The sequence below is a fragment of the Hippocampus zosterae genome, chromosome 21 (assembly GCF_025434085.1).
Source record: "Hippocampus zosterae strain Florida chromosome 21, ASM2543408v3, whole genome shotgun sequence".
Taxonomy (NCBI): domain Eukaryota; kingdom Metazoa; phylum Chordata; class Actinopteri; order Syngnathiformes; family Syngnathidae; genus Hippocampus; species Hippocampus zosterae.
The window spans coordinates 9,021,093-9,044,135 of record NC_067471.1 but is presented as its reverse complement, the minus strand read 5'-3'; the positions used below and the strand labels follow the sequence as shown (position 1 = coordinate 9,044,135).

At 49.8% G+C, this 23,043-nt stretch overlaps 2 protein-coding genes and 1 long non-coding RNA gene across 3 annotated transcripts; 1 reads left to right on the top strand and 2 right to left on the bottom strand.

The window, feature by feature from the left end:
• Nucleotides 1–1,084: 1,084 nt before the first annotated feature.
• Nucleotides 1,085–3,880, bottom strand: th2 (tyrosine hydroxylase 2). Its single transcript, XM_052055003.1, has 12 exons — nucleotides 3,556–3,880; nucleotides 3,306–3,480; nucleotides 3,131–3,219; nucleotides 2,981–3,048; nucleotides 2,860–2,910; nucleotides 2,638–2,783; nucleotides 2,105–2,240; nucleotides 1,961–2,030; nucleotides 1,836–1,892; nucleotides 1,564–1,659; nucleotides 1,350–1,483; nucleotides 1,085–1,272 (listed from the first exon to the last, which is right to left on the bottom strand). The coding sequence occupies exons 1-12, from the start codon at nucleotides 3,781–3,783 to the stop codon at nucleotides 1,107–1,109; spliced, it is 1,416 nt and encodes a 471-aa protein (XP_051910963.1). The 5' UTR covers nucleotides 3,784–3,880; the 3' UTR covers nucleotides 1,085–1,106.
• Nucleotides 3,881–4,242: 362 nt separating this feature from the next.
• pah (phenylalanine hydroxylase) lies at nucleotides 4,243–11,510 on the bottom strand. The gene is made up of 13 exons (XM_052055004.1): nucleotides 11,375–11,510; nucleotides 11,004–11,123; nucleotides 7,822–8,005; nucleotides 6,770–6,858; nucleotides 6,326–6,393; nucleotides 5,843–6,039; nucleotides 5,642–5,777; nucleotides 5,493–5,562; nucleotides 5,243–5,299; nucleotides 5,078–5,173; nucleotides 4,668–4,801; nucleotides 4,441–4,556; nucleotides 4,243–4,362 (listed from the first exon to the last, which is right to left on the bottom strand). The coding sequence occupies exons 1-13, from the start codon at nucleotides 11,444–11,446 to the stop codon at nucleotides 4,319–4,321; spliced, it is 1,383 nt and encodes a 460-aa protein (XP_051910964.1). The 5' UTR covers nucleotides 11,447–11,510; the 3' UTR covers nucleotides 4,243–4,318.
• Nucleotides 6,310–21,576, top strand: LOC127593515 (uncharacterized). Its single transcript, XR_007960435.1, has 10 exons — nucleotides 6,310–6,396; nucleotides 7,850–8,037; nucleotides 11,204–11,271; nucleotides 11,369–11,462; nucleotides 12,534–12,598; nucleotides 13,748–13,893; nucleotides 16,031–16,067; nucleotides 17,037–17,138; nucleotides 19,042–19,107; nucleotides 21,524–21,576. It is a non-coding gene; the product is annotated as an uncharacterized LOC127593515 (long non-coding RNA).
• The last annotated feature ends 1,467 nt before the right edge of the window (nucleotides 21,577–23,043 follow it).

Sequence of the window (23,043 nt, the reverse complement as noted above, 5' to 3'; positions counted from 1 at the left end):
TGAGTGTATGTCCTTTCGCTGAACTTGTGAGAAGAGGATTTGTTGACTGCGAGCCTCAAAGTGTTGAGAAAGGAATCATGAACTTCACACACATTTCACAGGACTCGGTGAACCCACTGACCTGCGCTCCATCTGCAAAGGAGGCAACCACGCCAAGCCGGCTCGGGATGTCCATGCAAACACTTCTTCTCAGAGTCAGGATGATACGGCCTTTTGGGATTTGTGGCTAGCCGCGCTGAGCGCAAGAATCTCGCTGGATCTCCTAATCGTTGCCGCGGAAACCTGCTGCGCTTTGGCCCTCGGGCAGACCCGCATCCTGGCCGTGGTTCCTCTGGGATTTGTGGCTTTGAAAGCCTCGGAAGCAAGGATTGAGGTTGTGTTTGACGTCGGCCTCGCCTGCGCTCGCCACTCCCTAATCGCTCTTCTCTTCTTCCCGAGCTTCCCGTAGAGGCCAGTGCAGGGTTTAAAACAATTGGTCATGGGAATTATCGGAAGGTTTGGGAGAAAGGCGGCTCATCTGAGGAGCCGACTGTGTTGTTAGTGGAGTGATGACTATCGATCGCCGTTGTTCTGATGTCGCCTGAGGAGATCAGAAGCCTGGACCGCGGTCGGAAGCTCAAAGAGCTGCCCGTCTCCAGTCTCGGGAGGAAATGAAAGCAATAGCACTCGCTGCGGCCGAGAGAGAAGCTCTTGGTCGACTGTGAGGTCCCGCTGACCTGGCCCTGTCGGCCCACGAGGCCCCACCGTTGGCTCCGACTCTGACCGGCGGAGGCAACTTGATACTTAAATCATTCATAATGGGCTCATTCTCCCTGCTTAACAACACATGCAAGTCAACGCCTTCCAAGAATTTCCCGACATGGAAATTGTCAAGTTTGGAGACAAACGGCCTGTGAGCAAGTGTTGCTTATGTAGTGCTCTGGTCCTGCTGGCTTTTTCCCTGACCATGTTGGCAAAAGAGACGCCGTCACGAAAAATAAACCTTTATTTCTTTTCGCAATACCGTGTGTACCAGGGACAGCAATTTGTGGCAAGTGAACGGCAAACTACGGCTCTCGTTTTGAACGGATGTCATCCATCTCCAGTAAATGTATCTGCCCGTGTTCTTAGAAGGAGCCGAGCTTCTCCAAGGCACCCTGCAGTATCTTCAGGTGGTCTCGTGTCTCGCACAGGACAGTTTGGATCTTGCTGGGTTCATCCAGAACGTCCACGCTGCAGGTGATGGGCTCATAGCGCACGGCGAATGGTCGCTGAATGGTTGTAGAGTACTTCCTGTGCACGGAAACAGAAGCCGTTGGGTGATTGTTGCATTAGAAGTGTGTCCTGCGAAGTGGTCGCAAAGGAAATACCGCAATTTCATCTTGGCATCCTCGAAGCTTTCCGAAACATAGTAAACTGGCTGGTAACTTTGGTCCTGGTAGGGCTGCACGGCGGTCTCCTCGGGATCGAAGGCCTTGTACTCGGGTTCGTTGGACAGGGCGTACTAGAGGAATGGTAGGCGAGCGTCAAGGCACATGGAACGGGGAAGAATTTTGCACCCTCCTGAATGTTGTGGATACTCACCACGAGTTCTCCATAGGATGAGAGAAGTCCTGCACCGTAAGCTTTCACTGTCCCATTCTGTTTGCAAAGGCCAAACTCCACAGTGAACCAGTACAGCTGGATAAGAAGAGGCAGAGCGGATGCAGCAATTAGATTTTGCCACCAGGTGCGGCTCAAATCTCACACCAAAACAACTCCTCCTCCTCCTCCAGTAGCCAAAAGCCTCTTTGGAATGTTTCCATACGAAGATTTTCATCGATTCGAGGATCACCATTAAGGGCAATAAATCTTACCGTAGATAATTTCTCAATGTCTTCTTGTGATGCTCCGAGCGAGGCCAATCCAATCTCCTGTCAGTGACCACACCCGTCAGTGGCGTTTCAAGCCAAAGAACCAACGAATACGATGCGCCGCATACCTGGGAAAACTGGGCGAACTCTTTGTCTGCCAGCATGGGGATGTGACCGAGCAGCTCGTGGCAGCAATCCCTGCGAGAGGAGGTCAAACATCCGTAAAAGGAGCAATCCCGGGGGGTGGACAGGACGAAGCCGGCGGGACTCACGGCTCGGGAGAGTGCATGGGCGCCGACGCGTGGCGGATATACTGCGTGCACTGAAACACGCGGAAAGCCAAACTGGCGAGGAAGTCCCTGGCGGACAGCAGGCCGGCAACCGGACGCAGCTGGAATCCAGTTTTTTCTGGGGAGGAGGACCACATTTTCATCGCAAAGGCGACAAAAGCTTTGCACTGCGCAACTGTGTTTGGGACCGGTTCAAGAAGAACTCGTTTTCTCTGCCCCCCCATCACTTGACTAATCTCGTACTTTTGGGAGGTGTTAGCTGCCACCCATACAAAGTGAACAGTAACGACAATCTGGCACTTCCGCTCTTCTCTGAAGACTTTCTTCACACATTCTGGACTGCGTCTGTTCAATCGCGCAAAAGTCTACAATTGCTGCAGTGAAGAATCCGGGATGACAAAGGGATTCAACTCCAACTTCTGACGGATTTATTCATCAATAAATAGGTGTGCACCGCCGGCCAGCTACGACTAATCCGCCGCCTCCCGTTGTGAGTGGCTGTGTTTATTATTCACCTTTGAGGAAGGCAGAAATGTCTCTGAGCTGAGGGATGCGCCCCTCGCCATAGCCGCATTCGCTTTCCAGCTTCTGCAGGCCATCCAGGAACTGTCTGCACGCCAGATTGGGGTAAATGCTCCGCAGCTTCTTGTATACCTCCCTCCTTTTTGAAGACAGTCTTTGTTTAGGTCACCCGTCATCACTTTTCTGCAGCCGTCAACAGGCGCGTGTTCTCTCACCATGTGGATGTTTCTTCTGCCGTGTACTCCACCTCGGGCAGCGGGTCACCCCTACAAAAAAACGGACGAAAGGAATGAATAACCGAGTGCCATCTTGGAGGTGCTCCCCTTTTCCACTCACTGTTTGTATCTGTAGGCCAGCTCTGAAATGAAGGCTCTGCGCTTTCTATATTCTGGGTCTGTGTAGCCCTGCAACAAAGGTGACACCTTGTTAGTGCCGGCTTGTCTTTTCCGTCGCAAAACTGACCGCAACCTTTTATTGGGCACTCACTGGATGGTCCTTGTCCATCTCCGGATCAAATTTGGTGATCAGCAAGTTGCATCTGTCCAGCTCCTTGATCTGTCGAGGAAACCAGGGGACTGCAATGGAGGTAAAAGTAGCAAATTGAGCTTCTTCCCCCAACCGGATGTACCAACCCACTCACCCGCTCTGATGCGATACGCACCTTTTTCCTCTGGGATGGACCTAACGTTATCCACGACTCTCTTGAGTGAGTTGACAAAGACCTCGAGGTCGGAGCTGTGCACCTCGCACTTGACGAAGAATTCCAAGTCGGACGTGCTGTTCTTGGACCTTTTGCACGGCCGGCTCTCAACATGGAGGAGCTTGGCGTCGAAAGTCTGCAAAGGTGACAAACACACATTGTTGAAATAGTATCCAGCAATCCACAAATATTCGCAGTTCACTATTCGTACCTCAAATATTTTGCCTGTCTTGAAGAACCCCGCATTCTTATCGTTGCTGAGGTTGAACAGCATGTTTAGGGTCACTCGGCCCTCCTTCTCCTCAAAAACTTGCCCGTCCACCCCCCGTGAGGTCCCTGGCTGACCTCCAGCACTGCGCTCCCGCCGGGCATCCTCGATCAAACTTTGCCTTCGGCCACCGATGGATGCCACCTGGCATGCGTTGCTGTCAGTCTTCATGGTTTCAAGATGTGCTCCGGTGTGAGACCCGAGCCGTTTAAATAGCGCCTCATCCGTGGGCTGAATGCAGATGAGTGGGTACTCCTGTTTTTTTTTTTTTTTTGGCGTCACTGAGCCAAAAGTGTCATTGAGCAGCCGCTTGTAACTGAACATCACAGTGTGATAGCCATTCAACCGAAACAGGTCTTCATCACGGGTTGCATCAATGTTACGAAAAATAATTCATGGTGACGAAAATAAGGCGGTGTATTTTTAGCCTCGCCTGTTTGAATATAGCACAGGGGCAACCTGAATGCCTACTGTTGTAAATAAGAGACTTTTTTGTTAAAATGGGACAATGGAGACCACAGTATTAATATCCTCAGTTTATTAGTTTCATGCCCAAAAGTAGGGAGGGGGGATAGAATTAAATGCTGCAAATCTTGTATTATATGTAAAATCACATCTTAGTATATATGTATTCATAGTGACGTGTTTTAATACAAAAATGCTAATAGGGGGAGTATAATAGGTTTCAGGCCAGTCAGTCATGACGTCACTCCAATTTCTTCAGGGCTTCGCATAATTTCCCCATTTCACCTGAAACCAACAGAAGAAAAGCACGTCAGGAAACAGGATATCAAAATAAAGGCCTGCTCGTCCAGGATGGGAACTTGCTCTTGATGCTGTTGGCCAGATTGCTGAGCTGCTGGGTGTTGTCCAGCACCTCCACGCTCTGGGTGTAAGGGTTGTAGCGCACAGAGAAGGGCCGAGGAATGGTGCCGGCAAACTTCCTGTAAGGGCCCACACAGGCTCCGGTGACTTGTCGATCGTACGCCGCTTGCTCAAGTATAGGAATGGTGGACTCTCGGGTGAAAACATGGATTGGAGTTCAACATATGTACCTGACTCTGTCTTTGGCATCATCAAAGCTCTCGGCGACAAAGTAGACCGGCTGGTACTCTGTGATTGGGTATTTCTGGACGCTGGTCTTCTCTGGGTCAAAGGGAAGTAGTTTGGGTTTGTCGGTCAGGCAGTACTGCAAGACAAGCAATGACACATTCGGCGGCTGCTCAGACAGTCAATGAGCCTTGTAATTCCTGTTGAAAACAGGAAGTGGAGTACGATTACGGCCTCTGGCTTCCCCCCCACCCCCACCTTGGACTCGTCTGAGCACACATCCTCTGGTGATGCAACGTGTGAAAACCGTAGACGCCCATTCGGCCCACCTGCCGAGCCACTGAACCACATTCCCGCTCCCCCCTGGCCCAAACGGACCACTGACCCACTGCCTGAGTGCAGAATCCAACCCCACCTGCAGCTCTCCAAACGACGACAACAATCCCGCTCCAAATGCTCTCGTGTCGGAGCCCTGCTTGCACAAGCCAAACTCCACGGTGAACCAGTAGACCTGATGCACAAGCGAAGGACCGTTAACCCCTACTTGATTGAAAATCTGAAGTTTGACGCGGGAACCTACCGTCGCAAGTTTCTCAATGTATTCGTCCGGGGCGCCTAGAGAAGCCAGACCGATCTCCTGTTTGGAAGAATAAAGAAGAGAAGCCATTGAGACGCCAGGCCACGGGTGTGGGGGCAAGATTTGAACCCTTGCATTTTTTTTTGACATTGCCTGCAAGAAAAAGGACTTTGACATCCCTGCATTTAGGTTTTTGGTCGGGTATTAAGATTCAGAGAGGAGGGAGTCTGCCCCAGGGCCTTTTTTTTTTTACCTGGGAGAACTGGGCGAAACCCGAATCAGCAAAGAGTGGGACATGCCCCAGGAGTTCATGGCAGATATCACTGGAACAGAAAAAAAACTCCCCCTTAATCCTTCGTGACAACTTGTGTCGTCCAATTGGACTCTACCGCCCACACTTACGGCTCAGGTGTGTAGGTGGGCTTGGAGCCATGGCGGATGTACTGCGTGGAATGGAAGACGCGGAAGGCGAGGCCGGCGAGGAAGTCCCGGGAGGAGAGCAAGCCGGCAACCGGGCGAAGCCGAAAACCAGTACAGGCTGCGGAGGGATGGAGATGCGTCAAAAACAGCAGCTGAAGAAATGACCGAGAAGATGCAACTCACACTGCAGGAAGCGGGACACATCCTCCAGCTGCGGGATGTTGTCCTGCCTGTAGCCGCAGTATTTTTCCAGCAGCGGGAAGACTCTGTTGTGCTCACGGCAGGCGTGAGTTGGGTACAGGGTCTTGAGCTCCTTGAATACGGTACCCCATGTGGCCTTTTCGTCCTCTGTGTACTCCACCCGAGGGATGGGCTGGCCACTGAGAGGATGAAGACGCAAACTTGAAGCACCCGAATGGCCAATTGCCAATCAGTAAAAAGTACTTTCAGAAAGACGATGACGCAAGGGAGGTACAAAGAGCCCGTCGACCGCTGAAACCAAGAGATTTCTGAATCGGGAATATGCAAGGCAGGGGGGTTGTTGTGCAAAAGTTCTTGTCAATGATTTTCAACATTTTCAGTTGCGTGTTCCTTCGCCACGTGAAGTGTGGACGCTACCGGTAAGAGTTTTTGATGTGATTCCAAACGGTTTGAGTGTTCAATTACTGTCTGTAGTTGTAGGCGATGTCGGCGAACTCCTTCCTGCGGCTGCGGTACACTGGATCTGTGAAGCCCTGGTGAGCAGACACACACACACACAAACAAAAGGGGAAATGGTGTTAGATCTCCTAAACGACGGCCAAACGAAACCCTGCGTCCTTTGACGGCATCACGCGCTCGGTCCCCAATGAGAGCATGCAAATGTGCATTCAGATGAAGCCTTTGTAGAGGGGTTTTCAGCTTTATGATGAATATATTTCGCTTTAATGACGGTGGCAAAAGGGAGCAATTATCTATAATTATAGGGGCCCCAATGAAAGCAGTGACATCAATTTGTGCGTTTCCATGAGAATAGGCGGCCTGTCATCTCTCGCAGGGCCGCGTCTTTCATTGGCCGTGTGGGCGTAGGAAGACAGACGGACGCGTGTCGCAAATGAGTCACAACTTTACCGGGTGATCGGCATCCAGCTCCGAGCCATAGCTGAGGATCTGGTTGGCAAAGCGGTCCAAGTCCTGAATGTCGTTGGGGAACCATGGCACTGCAGAGCAGAGTTTTTAGGTCAATGAATGAGGGCGATGCGTTAGTGATTCTGGTTCCTCGTCTTTCTCGGGCCGTTGTCAATTGCCATCTTGAGGGATTTCCCCTTTCTTTCCCCAATTTCTGTTGCGAGCATGAAATTTGACAGGCATGTCTGTCCCAAAAATCTATTATCGGGAAAAAGTTTTTCGCTCGCTACCATGTTTTCTGCTATTGTGTGGCTGGAGCGGCGCAAATGGATATTGATGATGCAGGCGCGCCTTTTGGCCCGTTGGACGCGTCACGGTGTCTTGGCATGTTGACACTGGGCAGAGCGGGGTGCACACAAGCCATCTGCTTTGTTGTGCTTGTGATTTATGACCCTCAAAGGCACTCGTAAATTTCCAGTCGTGCCATGTGGTCCAAAGGCCCGAGGCTGCGCGGAGACAATGAGGCTCTAACAAACTTCCCTCGCAAGGGGCCCACGAGTATGGTCTCATCCACTTGACCCCGGCCGGCACAGCGGCCGCATCCCGACAGGGCCCGTCAGTCTTGGCCTGCTCTAACCTCGCCGTGTTCCCTATGGCCCAAGTTTGGACCCGCCCGGGAGGCACACACAGAGCGCCCCTGTTCCCGCCAGGCCTGTTGGTAGTGAGGAGCAAAACTAATGTCATTCTGGAAACAACTAATAAAGGGATCAGCGCCTGGGTGGCGAGCGACCCGTCTCGTCGGCGAAGATGGCTGTCCATTAGTGAGTGGAAACGCCACAACACGGCTCCTAAACAGAACAGACCGGCTTGTTGGCGCCGGCCCTTTTACTTCCTCTAGAGGCCACTGTGGCCCACCGTCATTTCTGTGCAACAGCACGCCACTGGCTATCAAACCTCTGTCCAAATCTCAGCTTTTCCAACCATGGCAACCTGCGTGTCTCCCTCCGCGAATGAAGATGCGTATTCGTCTCCGGAATACTTTTCAAGACTCTCACCGGTGTCCTTCTGTTTGTTGCGCGACAGCTCGTGCACCTGGCCGCTGATCTGCGCGCGCAGGCATTCGATGACATCGTCCAGGGCCGGCGAGCAGTTGGAGTCCACGCTGATGAAGAACTCGTACTGCTCCTGGCTGACGCGCGACGGCCGGGACTCGATATGTGTCAGGTTGATGCCCTTGTCCTGAAAAACGGCGCCGGGATAAGAAGATTGAGGTGAGTACACTTGCTTGTTCGAGTGCCTCGTTGCACTTCCCTCGTTTGACCACAAGGTAGCGGTGTTGTACCCTCATAACCCCCCGCCCCCTCCGTCAGGTTCCTCTTCTTGGACTTGAACTCGGTGTCAGTGGAACCTCAGCTCGCTTACGTCTCTCACTTTTGTATTGATTGGCCGGCGTTTGATGGAGAAAAAGAATAAAGCGAGAGCGGTTCAATCCCCAGGTATAGATAGATTTTTTAAAACAGTTTTTTCTACGTTTCTTAAACTCGAGAGCGAGTCAGTTTGGCCCACAACAAAGATAAGATAAGATATCCTTTATTTGTCCCACAGTGGGGAAATTTACAGCCTCCGGCAGCAAGAAGAGGAAAATTTACACAGTGGTTTTCCAAACTGAAGGCGCCAATTATTGTTAAAGTCAAAATTTTATCCGCGCCTTCATTTTTCCTCAGAAAAATCCTGTCCTCAGAAACGCCAAACTAAATTGTACAAAAACAAAAGCAAAAAACAAGCCTTTGGAAAGAAACTTGGATTACAAATCGATTGCTGTTGATTTGCATTCACTTCTGGAAAAACAACTTTTTATTTTTTGCACTGTCAGTTTGGAGAAATGATTTGTACTTTTGCCAATGTGACGTCCTGAAGTTGATGATGGGGTCTCGAATCTGTATGAATCTCAAAACTAAATTCTCAGTCCGCGCACACATTGACCCCAATTGGCGGAGATTTTCCCATGTCGCCGAGAATCATGAAGTCATGAAACAAATATGACTGGTGCGGATGTTTCGGAGCCGCTGGAAAGGCAACTTTGCGTGGTATACGCAGCGTACGGGAGAGGGTGTATGTGGCGCTCTCTTTTGCGATAGGCCGATTGGAATGGGAGGGGGCCTCCCGTCATTGCCACATCTGGTTCAGATTGTCTAAACGCATCTTCCTGAAAGCCATGCTGCTGAAATGCTTGTCCATGCCAGAGGTCGGGCGCAGTCAGTCTCGCTCGTCCCCTTGAACGTGTCCGACTTGAATTTGGATTTATGAACTTGAAGTCGGTGCGCGCGTCAGGTCGGAGAACGAACGTCTCTGAACTTTGGCCCGGCCCCGGTAGCTTTGACCGCCCTCGTGAAAATCAAAGGAGGAGAATTGTAAGGTCTTTGCAATTGAGATTTCCAAACGACTGCACATCGGTGGATTTGTGAATGTGCTGAACGTGTTCATTGTATCGTCATTCCACAGCGGTTCTTCATTAAAAGCCACAAAGAGCCCCAACTACGCCGAAACGGCCCGTAAACGATGCCATATGAAGCACGCCGCATGGGAAACACGAAAGATCGCAAGCACGGTGGCTCACATGAGCGGCGAGCGCTTGAGATTTTTCACACTCGGTTCTTTGAAATTGATTTTCATCCCCCTTAATTTGGGCATGAAACGGTGACACAGTCGTACGCGCGCATTTTGAGCCGCCTTTGGATAATTTTGAGATCGAGTCGAAGACCTCATCAAACCGTTCGAAGTCATTTGGCACTTGGGCTGTTTTATGGAGGAGGCTCAGGGGGAGGATTGGGAGAGCCTGAGCTCATAGGTCCAAAGAGGATGTGTTTCCATTTAACAACTACCGCCCCTCCACCCTAGGCATATTCACCCCCCTCTCCCCTAAAATAACAAAATGCAATAAACACAACATGGGGGGGGGGGATCGACGACATATTTAACAATTTTAACTGTTGACTCCTCAATGTTGTTTTAGCCTTTTATTTATTTTTTTGCAAGTGCAAGGCCCACGTCTACGTGTGTAACCATGACACCGCTGATGATTAAATAAAAGAAGTGCTGCCAATCCATGTTGATTCGAGCAAAAAGTCACGTACGCAGTCTCTGCAAATCAATAAATAAAACGGGGTCAGGCATCGTCACGTTGGCGTCGTGGACTTTCTGAGCACAGGTTAATACAGCGTTTTTATGCCGTAACAATGACAGAGCAGTAATAAGTTGTACTCATAGTTTACGATGCAATTTCTGGTTCTCAAACAAGAAGGTAACTTGGCTTTTCACGTACCACCATAATGACCAGCATTGAAATACAGTCACTCGTAGGCCTCTCTGTGTTATACAAAAACGAGGCAGAGGTTTTATTCCTAATGTATTTATTTTTTTAACAGGAAGATTAACCGTAAATTCAACAAACTGCGCAATTTCTTTCTTTCATTATTTATAGCGGGGTCAGTGAATACTGAACCGCGCATGTATTATGGCAACATAATCTCTCGAGTCACGATGGACAACTTGAAGCAGCAACGTTTTGGAGTCACCTTCAGCCTGGCCGTGTAACTCGGTGGATCGATGCGAGATAAGCGCCGTTTGTTTAGTCATGGGGCCACTTGGAAAAGGTCGCTCCACAAAAAACAAGCCGGGATCCACATTTCGACGGCGAATGATCAGGCCTTTATTACAGGATTGTTTTTGTTTTTTTTCTTTTTCTTGGGCTAGTTCACATGCTTACTGAAGTCGGGACAATTTGGCTTTTGGTCTGGAATGCCGCCGACAAATCACATGAAAAGTCAGCTGCCGCATTCTCTGATGGTAATTAGGGAGGAATTTACCTCCCTCCATAGGCATTACAGTTCAAAATTATTATTATTTTTTTTAACAAAAGTTTCAGTTTCAATCGAGTTTAGCGCAAAGAAAAAAAATCTTTGCGGGACTCCAGACAGCCCCTAAATTGTCATGCGGTGCCCCTAAAATTTCAGACTGCGCAAATAAAGTATTCATCTACTTGCAATGCGATCAGTAAATTTGCTGATCTCTCTTATTACATACTTTGGGTTGCGCTACACACTTGAGCCCAGTTGTCAGCTTCTTTCTTGTCCCGTATTGTCTGTTTCCTTGCAGGAAATAAAGTCGCCCCCCCCCCCCCCCCACACACACACACACACACACACGCTGGTCCCTCGAGTGGAACAGAGGAATATACCTCAAAGAGTCTGAGCGCTCGGGCCAAGGCGCCCACCTCCTCCTTCAGTGAGAAGATGCAGGAGACCACTTCGTTCTTCTTGCTTGTCTCCTCCTCCAGGTACATGGAGCCGCGCCGCTTCTGACGACCAAAACAACAATTTATTATTATTATTATTTTTTTTTCCCAAACTGGCGTGTGCATTTATGTTTGGGGAGAAGCCGAGGAATCCAACGGACACCCCCCGAAGAACCAAATTTAAAACCGACGGAACCACAAACGTTTTTCTGTGAGTCAAAGCATTCAGCCTGCTGAAACGCCCATCATCCCATAAGACAGCATTTTGACCTTGTTTAACATTCAAAACCTGTTTTTCCTATTTGCAGACCTACCACTTTGTCCTGTTCATTGGGCTGGGCGTCCTGAACGGAGTTCCCGTTGACCCTCTTGTAAGCCGCGTCCATCTTCTCTGGCGTGCAGGTGAGCTTGCGCGTGTTTGTGTGCGCAGCCTTTGCTGGATTCTATTGCGCGGGGCCGCCACTTCTTATTCCACATGGGGTCACGTGACTCCGCACACATTTGCGCGCGCACACACAGCCCTCTGCGCTGGCATGTGATGGGACGCCGCTTGTGAAACAGACCTGCGGTGGGCCCATGTGGCCCAGCTGTTTGCTCTTGTGATGATGGTGGTGACCTGCAATTTCAATTCTCGTGTTGCTTGGTCTCAAGGAGACCTCAAAATGCCAACTTCCGATTTGGGCTTCAAGGCTGACTGTTGATTTCGGCTGCTCAAACTCACCAAGCATTTAAACAACATTGACCAAGTTTGTTTATACTTCATGATAGAATTATTAATAAGGTACTTAAAATGTGGTCTTTGAGGACAAAATTCCAAGAACATTTGTCGCAATCATGGGGCCGTTGTAAAATGCGTGAAATGCAATGTATTTTTTGGTTGTTTCTGGAATCTTATGAAATGATAAATTGACTTTAAAAAAAACCACACACACACACACACACAAAATACACTATTGAAATGTTATTCTGCAATTGGTCATAAATATAAAAACACAGTTCCTTTTATTCATGAGGCGTCCACATTTGGAATGTATTTTAGTCAGTTCCGACTCTTGTTCTATTTCTGCGCGTTGGCTGCAAAACATCTCAGGTCATGGTCTATTTTGAGTTCAGCATGCTCGTAATTGACTCGTATTTACTCAGCAAAATGCCCGCAAAATGTTATCTTTACGGATTACTACGAACTCCAAGGGAGACAATGCGGCCCATTTCGCCCCGGAAGCCGATCAGAATCGATTAAATGAGGACAAGCTGTTCATTAGCTTATCAGATTCACGCAGGGATCGCGGGAAGTCGGACTAAAGCTCGATTGTGTCTCTCTCTCGGACCCGCAGCTGTTGTACGTTCGTCACTCGATGAAAAGTGCGACGAGCAGTTGTGCTCCCCATTACATTTCCTTGATAAATAAGCAGCTTTGTGTTCAGAGTAACTCATTTTTTCCCCCCCCATTGAGCCCTGCTGCTATGTCCACAGGTGCCACAAGAGGGCGGTGGAGGACTAGGCATGCACAGGTGTCCTTTTGGATGGATCAATAGGAGGTACAGATCTGTGTGTGTGTGGAAGGGGAGGAGGGGGGGTGTCACTAGTTGGTGTTATTGCCAAATATTCTTATTGTTTGGAACCAAATGTACAAGAAAAACAGCAACATCAGTCAAGCACTGGATAAACCGGATGTCGCCACCCTTTTTCGAACGGATAACCGCCGCTATTCGTGCACAGTACAGCGCAGTATTTGGTTGCAAGAAAAGGCCTGAGTATTGTCCTGGGAGGCAGAGCGTAACATTAGGGCTTCTAATTGTGTTTTTAGCGATTCCCATGACCGCTCCCCTGAATGTCGTCGGCGTGTTCTCCTAGCGGGGGGGCGACCAATGGATCATTGTTGCGGGGAGACTGGCAGGGGGCGCGGAGAAAAGAGTCAAACTTTGAGCCGCTCGGCCACATGCGCAGTTCTCACTCGGCATAATGGTGTCCACCCCCCCCCCCCCCCCCCCAACTCCCGGTTCTTAACTGCCGCCACCGTGGCTTGCTGGGAATGGGCAGCAGTCCTTCCGCACGCCGACAATCGCGCTCAATGCCTTACATAATTGACTTTTTATTTCCTAGCACGTGGCCCTGACAGGAAGTCTCCCAGGATCAGCCTCCCTCCCTCCTTCCGAATCTGGAATTGGAGCGACAAGTGTCAACAGGCAGTGCTCCCTGCAGATGCATAGTGCTTCTTGGCTAATCTTGTTAGCATCCCAAACAACAGCAAGATATAGATAAGATTGAGTTGATGAAGTCCGACAAAGACCACGATTACCAGGCCCCCCCCGATGAGGGGAAGTCACTGCCCCTCGCCGCCTCCACGATCACGCACAAAAGGTGGTAACCCCTCGCAGGCGAGCGGCTCACTTTCACCTGTCACTCAACACTTCCTCCGTCACACGCCGTCTGTGGATGATGGCTCAGGTGTGCGACGGACCACGGCCTGGAACCTGAAGGGGGGCTGTGGCTACAGACACGCACGCACAGCTGGCTCCTCACTCGTCGGGCAGGTTTCATTTCCTGTCCTCAGAGGTGTGTTTGCTCAGCTTTCCAAGTGCAAAATCGCTTCCGCTTCCTGTAACACAAAAGAATTCATCATCATTATAACAAGGACTTGATGACTGATTGTTGCTCAGATGAGAACATGTACGCCTCTTGACCAGACTGCCCACCAGAGGGCGACAGTCGTCCACCACTGGCGTCCTATCCTCCTCTCCCCCCCTTCTAATCCACAGCAGCCCATGTTGCCGTGGTGACACTCAACTGAGCAGGTGATGCATTGACGGCGAGCAGATGGCTCCCTGCCGAGGTGAGCGCCACGGCCGGCCCACAATACGTCCAAATTCATCATAAAGTCCGCCCCGAGCCTCCGTCAAAGTATCAACACTCCACTTGATATTTACTCACTGCGCGCTTTGTGCCAGGGCTCTTTCAAAGGCCCCAAAAGTACTTTTTGTGCAGCTGTAAAGAGCGTGACAGGTTATTTAAAGGGGGTGCTGATGAATAGAACGTGCTGCATTCAGGGTCCTACTGTACATTGCGGCATTTAGGAGAGCAGATAAAGTCAAGATCAACAATCAGGCTCTCTTGCAGGTGTTTTTGGCCTCTCACTGGGAACAAAAAAGAAGACGCCACTTTTATTAGTCCCCCCCCTCCCCCCTCTACCGTCAGTACAGTCTCTTTCTTCCAACTAACTCTGGAATAATCCGGCAACAATGCGGCCAGGCGCACTGTGCAGTGGGGTGGAGTGCTGGTATTATGGAGATCAGCTAACTTGGCGTCAGATATTTTGTTGTGGGACACACAGAGACTGAATGACAAACCTATTTTGTTGATTTTTAAAAAATCTGATTCTGCCGCTATGATAACCCTGAATATTGCAGTTTAACAATTTTGCAATTTGGGCTGAGAAATGGTTTTTAAGTGGTTGAGAAAATTGCATTAACTTTCACATACATGAACTATGTTATTGTCACAGAGACCGATCGACATAGATTGGTCAAAATTTGGGGCTTTTACTTTTTTGGGATCCGCCCACCCTGATTGATCGGGGGAAAAAATCCTTTCCATCGCATCAATTCAGATTTATTTATTTTGTTTTCAAAGGGGAGCTCACAACATGATGGCAGGTGTGATTTGGGATGGGAGCTGATTGGTGGCGTGGTCTTTGGTGAGGGAGGGGGCCAGGCTGTATTCACGGCCGACTCTGATAAAGACTCACAGTGAGGAGCCATTGAAAAGCCCCGCGGCCATAATGGAGTCACTAATAGGTGGCCATTCAACAGGGAAAGTGTTTTCTGGAGGGGGACAGAAAAGTTTTTTCGGGGCAGGGGGAGGAGCCACAATCACTTTGTCTGCTGTGTGTATGAAATTTATGCACCCCCCCATACATGCCCACCCCACTTCCCCAGCCTTGTCTCTCTTTTTTTGCTCTCTTTTTTTTTTTAAGTGCTGAATAGGCGACACACTGTTTGGAGTCGTTCTTTCATCCTTACTTGAAAATAAATTGAATAGTTTCTTTTGGAGTGAGTTGAGTACATCCCCCTACACGACCCCCAGCACCTCCCCCCTCCACATCCATCCCATCATCAAAACAAATGGACTACCCCATCTCTTACTCTCTTTTTTTTCTCTCTCTCCCTTTCACCTCCTGGAAATGGAATGGCCCAATACTTTAGTCCGCAAAGCGTATCTCCAACTCTTGAACCCACAAAGAAAAAAAAACATTCAGTTAGCAGATGGTTGACTGAACATTTTCATCCCTGCTAAAATGCCTCTTTCATTAGATTTTTTTCCGCCATTTTGCAGGTTGCCATTGAGTCAGTAATGATCAGTGATGCATCAAAACGATTAAAAAAAAAAAAAGCAACACCAATAGGCCCTCACGAATGTGTCCCATGTCAGAGCCATTAACTTCATTCCTGTTCTAATGCCTGTCACAGCTTCGAGCAACTATATTCGCCATCCTCCCCCGCCTCCCATCCAGGCGCCCCGTTCCGGTGTCCCGTGGCACCAGCCCGGGGGGTCCAGACCTCTTGGACGAGGTGACTAATCTTAAAAAGCTGCAACCATATTGAGAGAGGCCCAAATAAATGGCGGCGGCGTGTCAAAGGGCTTAGTTGACAGATTGATGAGATGAGGAAATAACGGCGCATCACGGGGGGCGGTCGCGGGGGCGTTGGGCTCTCGCCCGCAGAGCCCGGCGCGGGTCAGTGCTCTGTGATTGTACGGGCGCCAAAGGGCAGCGCCCGGTGTGCCGCGGCGTGAAAGCCCTCGTAATGCTACCGTTACACTTTTCTTGTGTGATGTGATGATGTGTTTATTTTGGACTTGCTTTGTCTTTCGGAAAAGAATAGCTGTCAATGCTCTTTGACACCAAGAAACTAGGACATTATATTCATTTATCTGTCATCTATTCATTTTAATTGTATTTGTTTATTTTGCAGGTACCGCGAGTTCAACAAAAAACACCCCCTTGAAAAAGTAAGTTTCACCTTTTTGGGCAGGGCTAAATAATTCATGTTTTGGGTCAACAGAATTCCAGGCATAATATACTGTATCTTGTTCTGATTACATTCTGACCACAAAAAAAAAGAGCCCACATTTTTTTTTTGCGTGCCTGAGCAACAGTCGCTGTGGTTCCTGGTTGACCCAAAATGCACTGCAGCGTCTGTTCTCCCCCGCAGCCCTGCCCCCTCACCGAGCACTTGTCCTCCAAAGCGCTCTCAGATGTTAGTATATGTTGGCAAGTTAAATAAAACATTTTCCCCCCCAAATGTTTACAAATGTCCGGCAGAGGTGAGAGAGAGCTTGAGATGTGTGTGCGTGTGTAGGAAGAAAGAGGAAGGGCCCTGGCGCGGTTGTTTGGTGTGGTTGCTGTGGCAACGGGCCCCTCACTGGTCCACAGGCACAGTTAATATGACACCAGTGTGCCTTTTAACAGGATTTTGCTGGTTTGCACATCACAAAATGAAGAAGCTCCGCTTTGAGAAGCACTCTACATAATAAGCTTTGCGTGCGCGCGCACACACACACACACACACACACACACACACACACACACACACACACACAGCGCCACTGAGCCTCTGATTTGCGTGCTTGATAGGCTGTCTTGTTTGCACACAGCTCCCCACTATATGACCTTAATGTAATTAAGAGCAGGGACATTTGTGCTATTGTAGGGCAGACACAACCTGACCCCTGCTTTGTCCCGTCACCTCTCACCTCTGGCGCGGAAAAGCCTGCTTACATTCACCTCATTATATTCTCGCCAATGAGCGCAAACAGGCCGGATGTCGTCAAATACTAAGAAAAGCTTTAGGTTAAAGTTTATTGATGTTTCAGTATTGATCCAAAGGGGACTAACCGATGCTAACAGTGAGTTCAAGATCGCATTAAGGCACCTTGCTTAAGCGTGTTTTTTTTTTCTTTTTTTTACCTGTACCCCAGTCACCTTGTTTGGATCGGATAGCAAAGAAAAGTCGCCACGCAAAAGCCAGAAGCCGAAGACCAGCACCGCAACGTCACCATGGTTGGATGAAAGGTGAAAAGGTATTGAACAAGTAAGAATGATCCCGTAGCCACCATTCAACTTTTGCTGATCAATTCTCCGTCAACTCGCTGAATGCCACCCCCATGCCGGGTGGAGAGCCCATCGCTCAGATCGGAGCGGCCTGTCTGCGCTCCTCTGTGACACTAATGAATGTTAAGTAGGTTATCCACTGGTCCGCCACCAGCCCGATTCTTTGTCAGCTCGGCTTTTGTGGCGACGTTCCCCCTCGGAGATCCCCCAAAAATGACGCCTGCGTCGATAGTCAGCGTATTGATTACACGCTGCCGCCCCCTCCGGCTGGCAGATTTTGAAGCCTAGAAGGAGCTCTGGCGCGCCTGCAGGGGGCCTGAGTGACTCCCGGAGCTCATTTCAGTGTCACAGAGTCCTTGCAGCTGCCCTGACCCGGACCCAGACCCCAACTGGCCCACAGCGCAACACCCGGTGCCTGAATGTTTTTTGCCGAGGAACGGTAGGAGGCTCACCTTCGCGCTTGATTGTGGCTGACCTCTCTCATGCTGAGGTGGTTGTCCTCCTTTTCTGCGGTGGAGGTCCTGGTTCACCCCCGCCCCCTTTTTTTTTTCTTCTCCCAACTCTTGAGGTCTGTTGTCTTCACCCTACTGGGCCCAATTTTGCCAGTGTGACACATAAAGAGCATCCGGAAATGAATTGAAAGCATTCTGAAATACGGTAGTAACGGAACAAAATGTGTAAAACGCAAAACACTTTGATGACTCTCATTTTGCGTCACTTTTCCATTTGAGGGCAGTAAAATTCAGACAGGTGGCTAGACTGAATGGAGATCCCCTCAGGAAGCCAAGTGGAATATTCTTTGTTCTTCACAGAGTTTGAAAGTGCTCTATAAATACACGTGACTTGACGGAGGAATATTTGCCTGTGACTATTGTTTTATTATCTGCCTACATATGCATTATAACGTTGGTTTAGGAAAATGGCTGTATTGGAAAATTGTCAAAACAGGCCAAAGATGGTTGTGCCAAGCTTGTGGCGTTGCATCCAAAAGACCGTGAGCCTGTAATTTCCGCCAAAGCGTACACGTCAAAGCACGACGACCCGCAGCCTTTGCATGCGTCCGAACCCCCCAGGGAGAAAAAGGCCGACTGCTGGCTTTGTCTCCCAGCGTTCGCTAATCAAACCTTGATGAAATGCCTATTAATGGGCCCTGGTGGCAGGCCGTTGAGTTAATCAGGCAAATTAATAAAACATCCCCAAGTGGAAAGCGAGGCTCCCCGGAGGAGGCCGAGCAGATGGAGTCAAAGAGCAGCCGGCGTTTTGGCGATGAGCTCCAAATTGGTAATTCGATCGGGGCCTCCTGCTTCAACGTGGGTCACGTGGGCAGGAAGTACCTGGAGGTGGATCTGCCACGGAGCGTTGAAGGATCGATGGACACAAAGGCGCAACTGCCGCACGCCCGTTGCCGTTCATTATATGACCACAGCTATGTTCATTTTGAGATTTTCAATTAGAATAGCATTATCGTCTTTGTACCCTGATGCCATTCCCCTGCTCGCATCCCCCCCAACTCTGCTCTGAGGTGACACCCCGTCAAAGAATCCTGCAGCGGAGGGAGCCCGGTGAGGCAGCGTGCTCGGGCCTCGACGGACATCAACCGTGATGGATGACTCGACGCCCTCGCGGTTGCAGCGGCGGACTCCCGGCCGGGCCGCTGACCCGCCCGGTTCGAGTGCTGGAGGAGCAGATGGAGCGTCTGCTGCGTGGGAGAGCAGACTCCATCAAGTGGTGGCGCTAATCAAGACAGAGGACTTATTAATGTACTCCTCAGTGGGGGTGGGGGGGGGGTCTTAGCCTTCATCACTGTTCTACTGCTGTGACTTGCAATCAGAACCATCAACGTCAACGTGTCTGTTTTTCTCTTTGCTACAGAGGCCCGTCTTTGTGTCTTTTTTCGGCAAGGCCATCTTGTGGGAAAGGCCCGTCCCGTGCCGTACTGTGAGTCATCATACACTCGCGCATTGCACAGATCTTTTTAGAATTTAGAAGAATATTCAAAAGCCCCCCCCCCAAAAAAGTTGCCAGAGAAAGGTTCAAGCCGCAAGCTTATATATTGGCTACGCGGGTGCTACTTGTCGCTCTTTTGTTGCGCGCGAGCGCCATTTAGGGTCGCCGTGGCGACCGCAGACGGCTAAACAAACAAGTAAATGGCCCGCAGCGACCTCGTTTGCATACGAGAGCGTCTTCGCCACTCGTGCCCGCCACTGTGGAATTAATGGGCACTTTGACCGGCCTGCCGCTTTTGTCGCCCGGGCCACGCGTCAGAATGCACAGGTGCCCAAGCGAACTGACAAGATGGCGGCAAAAATGGCACTCGGAATGTGAAAATGCAACAGACTTGGCTCGAATACCGTCCACGTAAAGGAACTTTTAGTCCTTGGTCCTCATAGTCATTTGAACAACAGCTCTCTTAGTCCCATCACACAACCAAAAGTGTCACAAAAATATTCTTTAAATTTCTTATTGGATGTATCAACATACATATGTTCAAATAAAATGGAATTTGAGTAAAATTCCACCAAACTCAATTTAACTAATGTCATTTTGCTGTCTGTCTGGAAATATTACAGATGAAAAGAATAAGTCAATCTCAAAATGTCTCGAGATCAATTCTTTTTTTTTTTTCAAATACAAATAAACATGATGGCATACTAAATGAGATAAATATATTTTCCTTTCATCAAAGAATTACTTTAGTAACAATAGAATTGAAAAAGCTTTCAAAAAAAAAAAAAGTGATTCAATCTGCGACCGTGTTGTGTTTTTGGTTTTGGGCATGGCAGGGGGTCTGGCAGGGGTCTCCCGCAAAGCGATCTCATTGTCTCAAGGCAGAAAGTCCAAAGTTTCTGCTACTTGGCAGGCCACATCCGAGCCTGGCTTCTGACAGCGGCCCGTAATCACATTTGCGTCCTCGCCACAATGCGGCCCAGTGTCGGCCCCCCTCCCCGCCTGTTCACGCGCCCTTCCTCTCGCCCCGCAGCCCCTTAAACTTCATCTAGTACTGCAGACCCCTCCAACCCTGCAGCAAAGCTAATTACACCCCGCAGAAACACAAATCTCCCTGATGTAAAAAGTCACTTTTTGGGGCTTTAACCTAGTTAGGGCCGAAATCTGCTTTCTTGCCAAGACGTGCGTGTGTGCGCGGACATAGACACGCTTGTGTCTTTGCCGGCTAATGAAGGACGTCTGCGTCGGCTCATGGACGCTGGCGTTGGAGGTGGCCCGGCGTCCATCTGTGGGCCAAACGACACAGACGCCCTTCCTGCGTGGGCTTGTCCGGCGTGGCGGCGCTGGCACAAGATGGCCTCTAATGACATTAGACTGAGGCGGCGAGGATGGCGCGCGTGGGTTGCACAGGACGCCAGGAGGTCGCCGCGTTTCCTGGGCCGGCCGGGGCACTGCCGCCATTCTTTTGAGAACACTTCAATGACGCATTCACTTGTTGGAGAAATTCAATTTGATGGCGGTTACCTCAAAATCAAAACCTACAGAAAAACAACTCAAACCGTGCGGAAAAAATATGTTGGGCTAATCGCCTATAATAGGAGTTTTACAAAGAAAAAGTTGTCGCGTGACATTTCTACACCTGCCCCCCTCTCCGGCTCTTTTGAGGGTCCTAAGTGGCAGGTATCGAGGTGACTGGCAGCGGCGTGGGGGGCTGCGTCTTGTTCTTGTGCCCCATTCAGGGACATCACAAGCTTTAGCAAATCTTTAAAGCCGCACATCTGAGAGCTTGAGATTTCCGAGCTGATCCTCCCTGTGTGAGGCTCAGACACCAAAACCCACCTGCCCCCTCCGACACACACACACACACACCACCCGGGCCACCCCCACACCCCTCTTTCCATCCATCCCTCCATCACACTCATGCTTGAATGCTGCCTCACTCGCCTAAATCCAAGACAAACACGCGGACCTTTATTCTTGTTTGCTCTGGAAAGGTCACCGTGGCTGCTGTTCACCTTTTGGGGGGGGCATCTTGTTTACTGTAAGGCTCAACAAAACTTGTATTGGGTGGGTGGGCCACAAGAGGGCGACAGAGATCCCTAATTGATATTTAAACAGTCAACATGCAGTGAAAACATGAGAAATGAGGTCACATTTGATATATTTGTGGCTTACAAATTTGTGCAAAATAAACTAATCCAGGAAACGAAGTTAAAAAACGAATTAAACCGAGAATGTATATCAACAACTAAAACTCAAAAGAAATAGTGTAACCATTAACATACATACCCTCCCACCCAAAAACAAAATAACGCAAACTTGAACTAAAAGGAGCAGAGGGAGGAATAAATCTTTTATTTTCTGCATGTCACATTGAAATATGTCACATTGTTCTGTTTCTCTCCAGGCCCACATGTGTCTCCAGCGTCCCTCCGCACTTTGTCCTCGCTTCCTGTCTGACCGGCCGGGTAAGGCAGAATTGACAAGTGTATTTGGGCCACTCGGTGCTGAAACGGTGCAGTATGTCGCGCCGTTTACTTCTTCTTCGTTTTCTTCTTCTCGATGGACAGAATACTAACAGGCTTCGGGTAGCTTGGCGGCTCGTTTTTTTATGTGAAGGCATGTCGTCCAGCCCTCACCTCCGAGGACGAGGAAGGGGGCATGCGAGGGGGGGGGCGCGCACCTCAGCGCGAGCGGCCTAAAAAGTCATTATTCCGCCATATGGCGCCCGGCCCGCTCACAATTGCCCCGAAGGAAGCCGGCGTGGCTCATACGCCCCGACACATGTCATTCACGCACGCGCGCTCGGACCAAACAGATGGGAATGGCGGCGCATTGTAAGGGGCCACAAGTGCAGCAATGTGCTCTCTTTATCCTCTGCGCTGACTCCTCTTGGCGAAGGAAACAAGAGGAGATTGTCCGGCGCCCCCAACGCCACCCTCCATCTCTCACACACACACACACGTCTAATCAGCGGTCCGCCAAGAAAGAGAGAGAGAGGGCAGTGAAAAGAATTGGGCTGTGCAAAAGGGCCAAGGAGAGAAAGGCCAAAGGGAAAAGGGGGTGGCGCCACAAGGAGTTCATGTTTGTCCTGGAGGCTTGAAAAGGAAAAATGGAGAATTTGGCCAGGAAGAAGGATTCAAAACGGTGCCCCGCAGTTTGAATTGCTGTGCATCAATTGTGGAAGCAATCGTGAACAGTTCAAAATTGCGCACAAAACATTCAGGCTCGGCCTCGAAAGCGGGGGGTGGGGGGGGGAATTGTGATGTAAAGCCTTTGAGAGCGGCTGAGCTTGATTTGGGTCTGGGAGAAATGTGCAGGGGCATCAGCTTGAGCTGGGGTCTTCAAGAAGGTGAAAGGAAAAAAGCCTACTAGAACATCTGAACTTTATTTGAGCTTTGTTTCTCAGAGTGTTTTGTCACCCGTTTCATTCTGAACCCGGCCTAGGAGCTAGGTTAGCATTTGTTAGCTTTGTGGTTTGCTTTGTGGTTGTTTTTCCCAGCCGGTAGCTGATCCGCTTCCTGCGTGAGCGTGGCCCTGCTCGCGCTCGCTATTGTAAGTTGGGAATGTCGACAGCTGCTCCTGGCCTGGCGCAGCGTTGTTGTTGTTTTTTTTCTCCCCCCCCCCCTCTTCTCTTTTGCCACCTTTTGTTCGCTCGCCCAGCAGGGGAAGGAGTGTTCTCACTCTCAGGGCACCGGGAGCAAGAATGTTAGCAACAGATGATCCGAACGCAAAAGGCTTTTCTTGCTATTTTGTCATGTTCTGTCTTTGAAGGGTCTGGCCACGTTGGAGTTGACGAAAGCGCGCGTGAAGACGTCCGACGTGCTGTTGCCAGTCGACTTCATGATCCGGCGTCATCCGCCATCCAGAACCCACAATCCCTCCGCATTCACCGGACTCTGTTGCGGTGAATTCTGGACCGGCCAA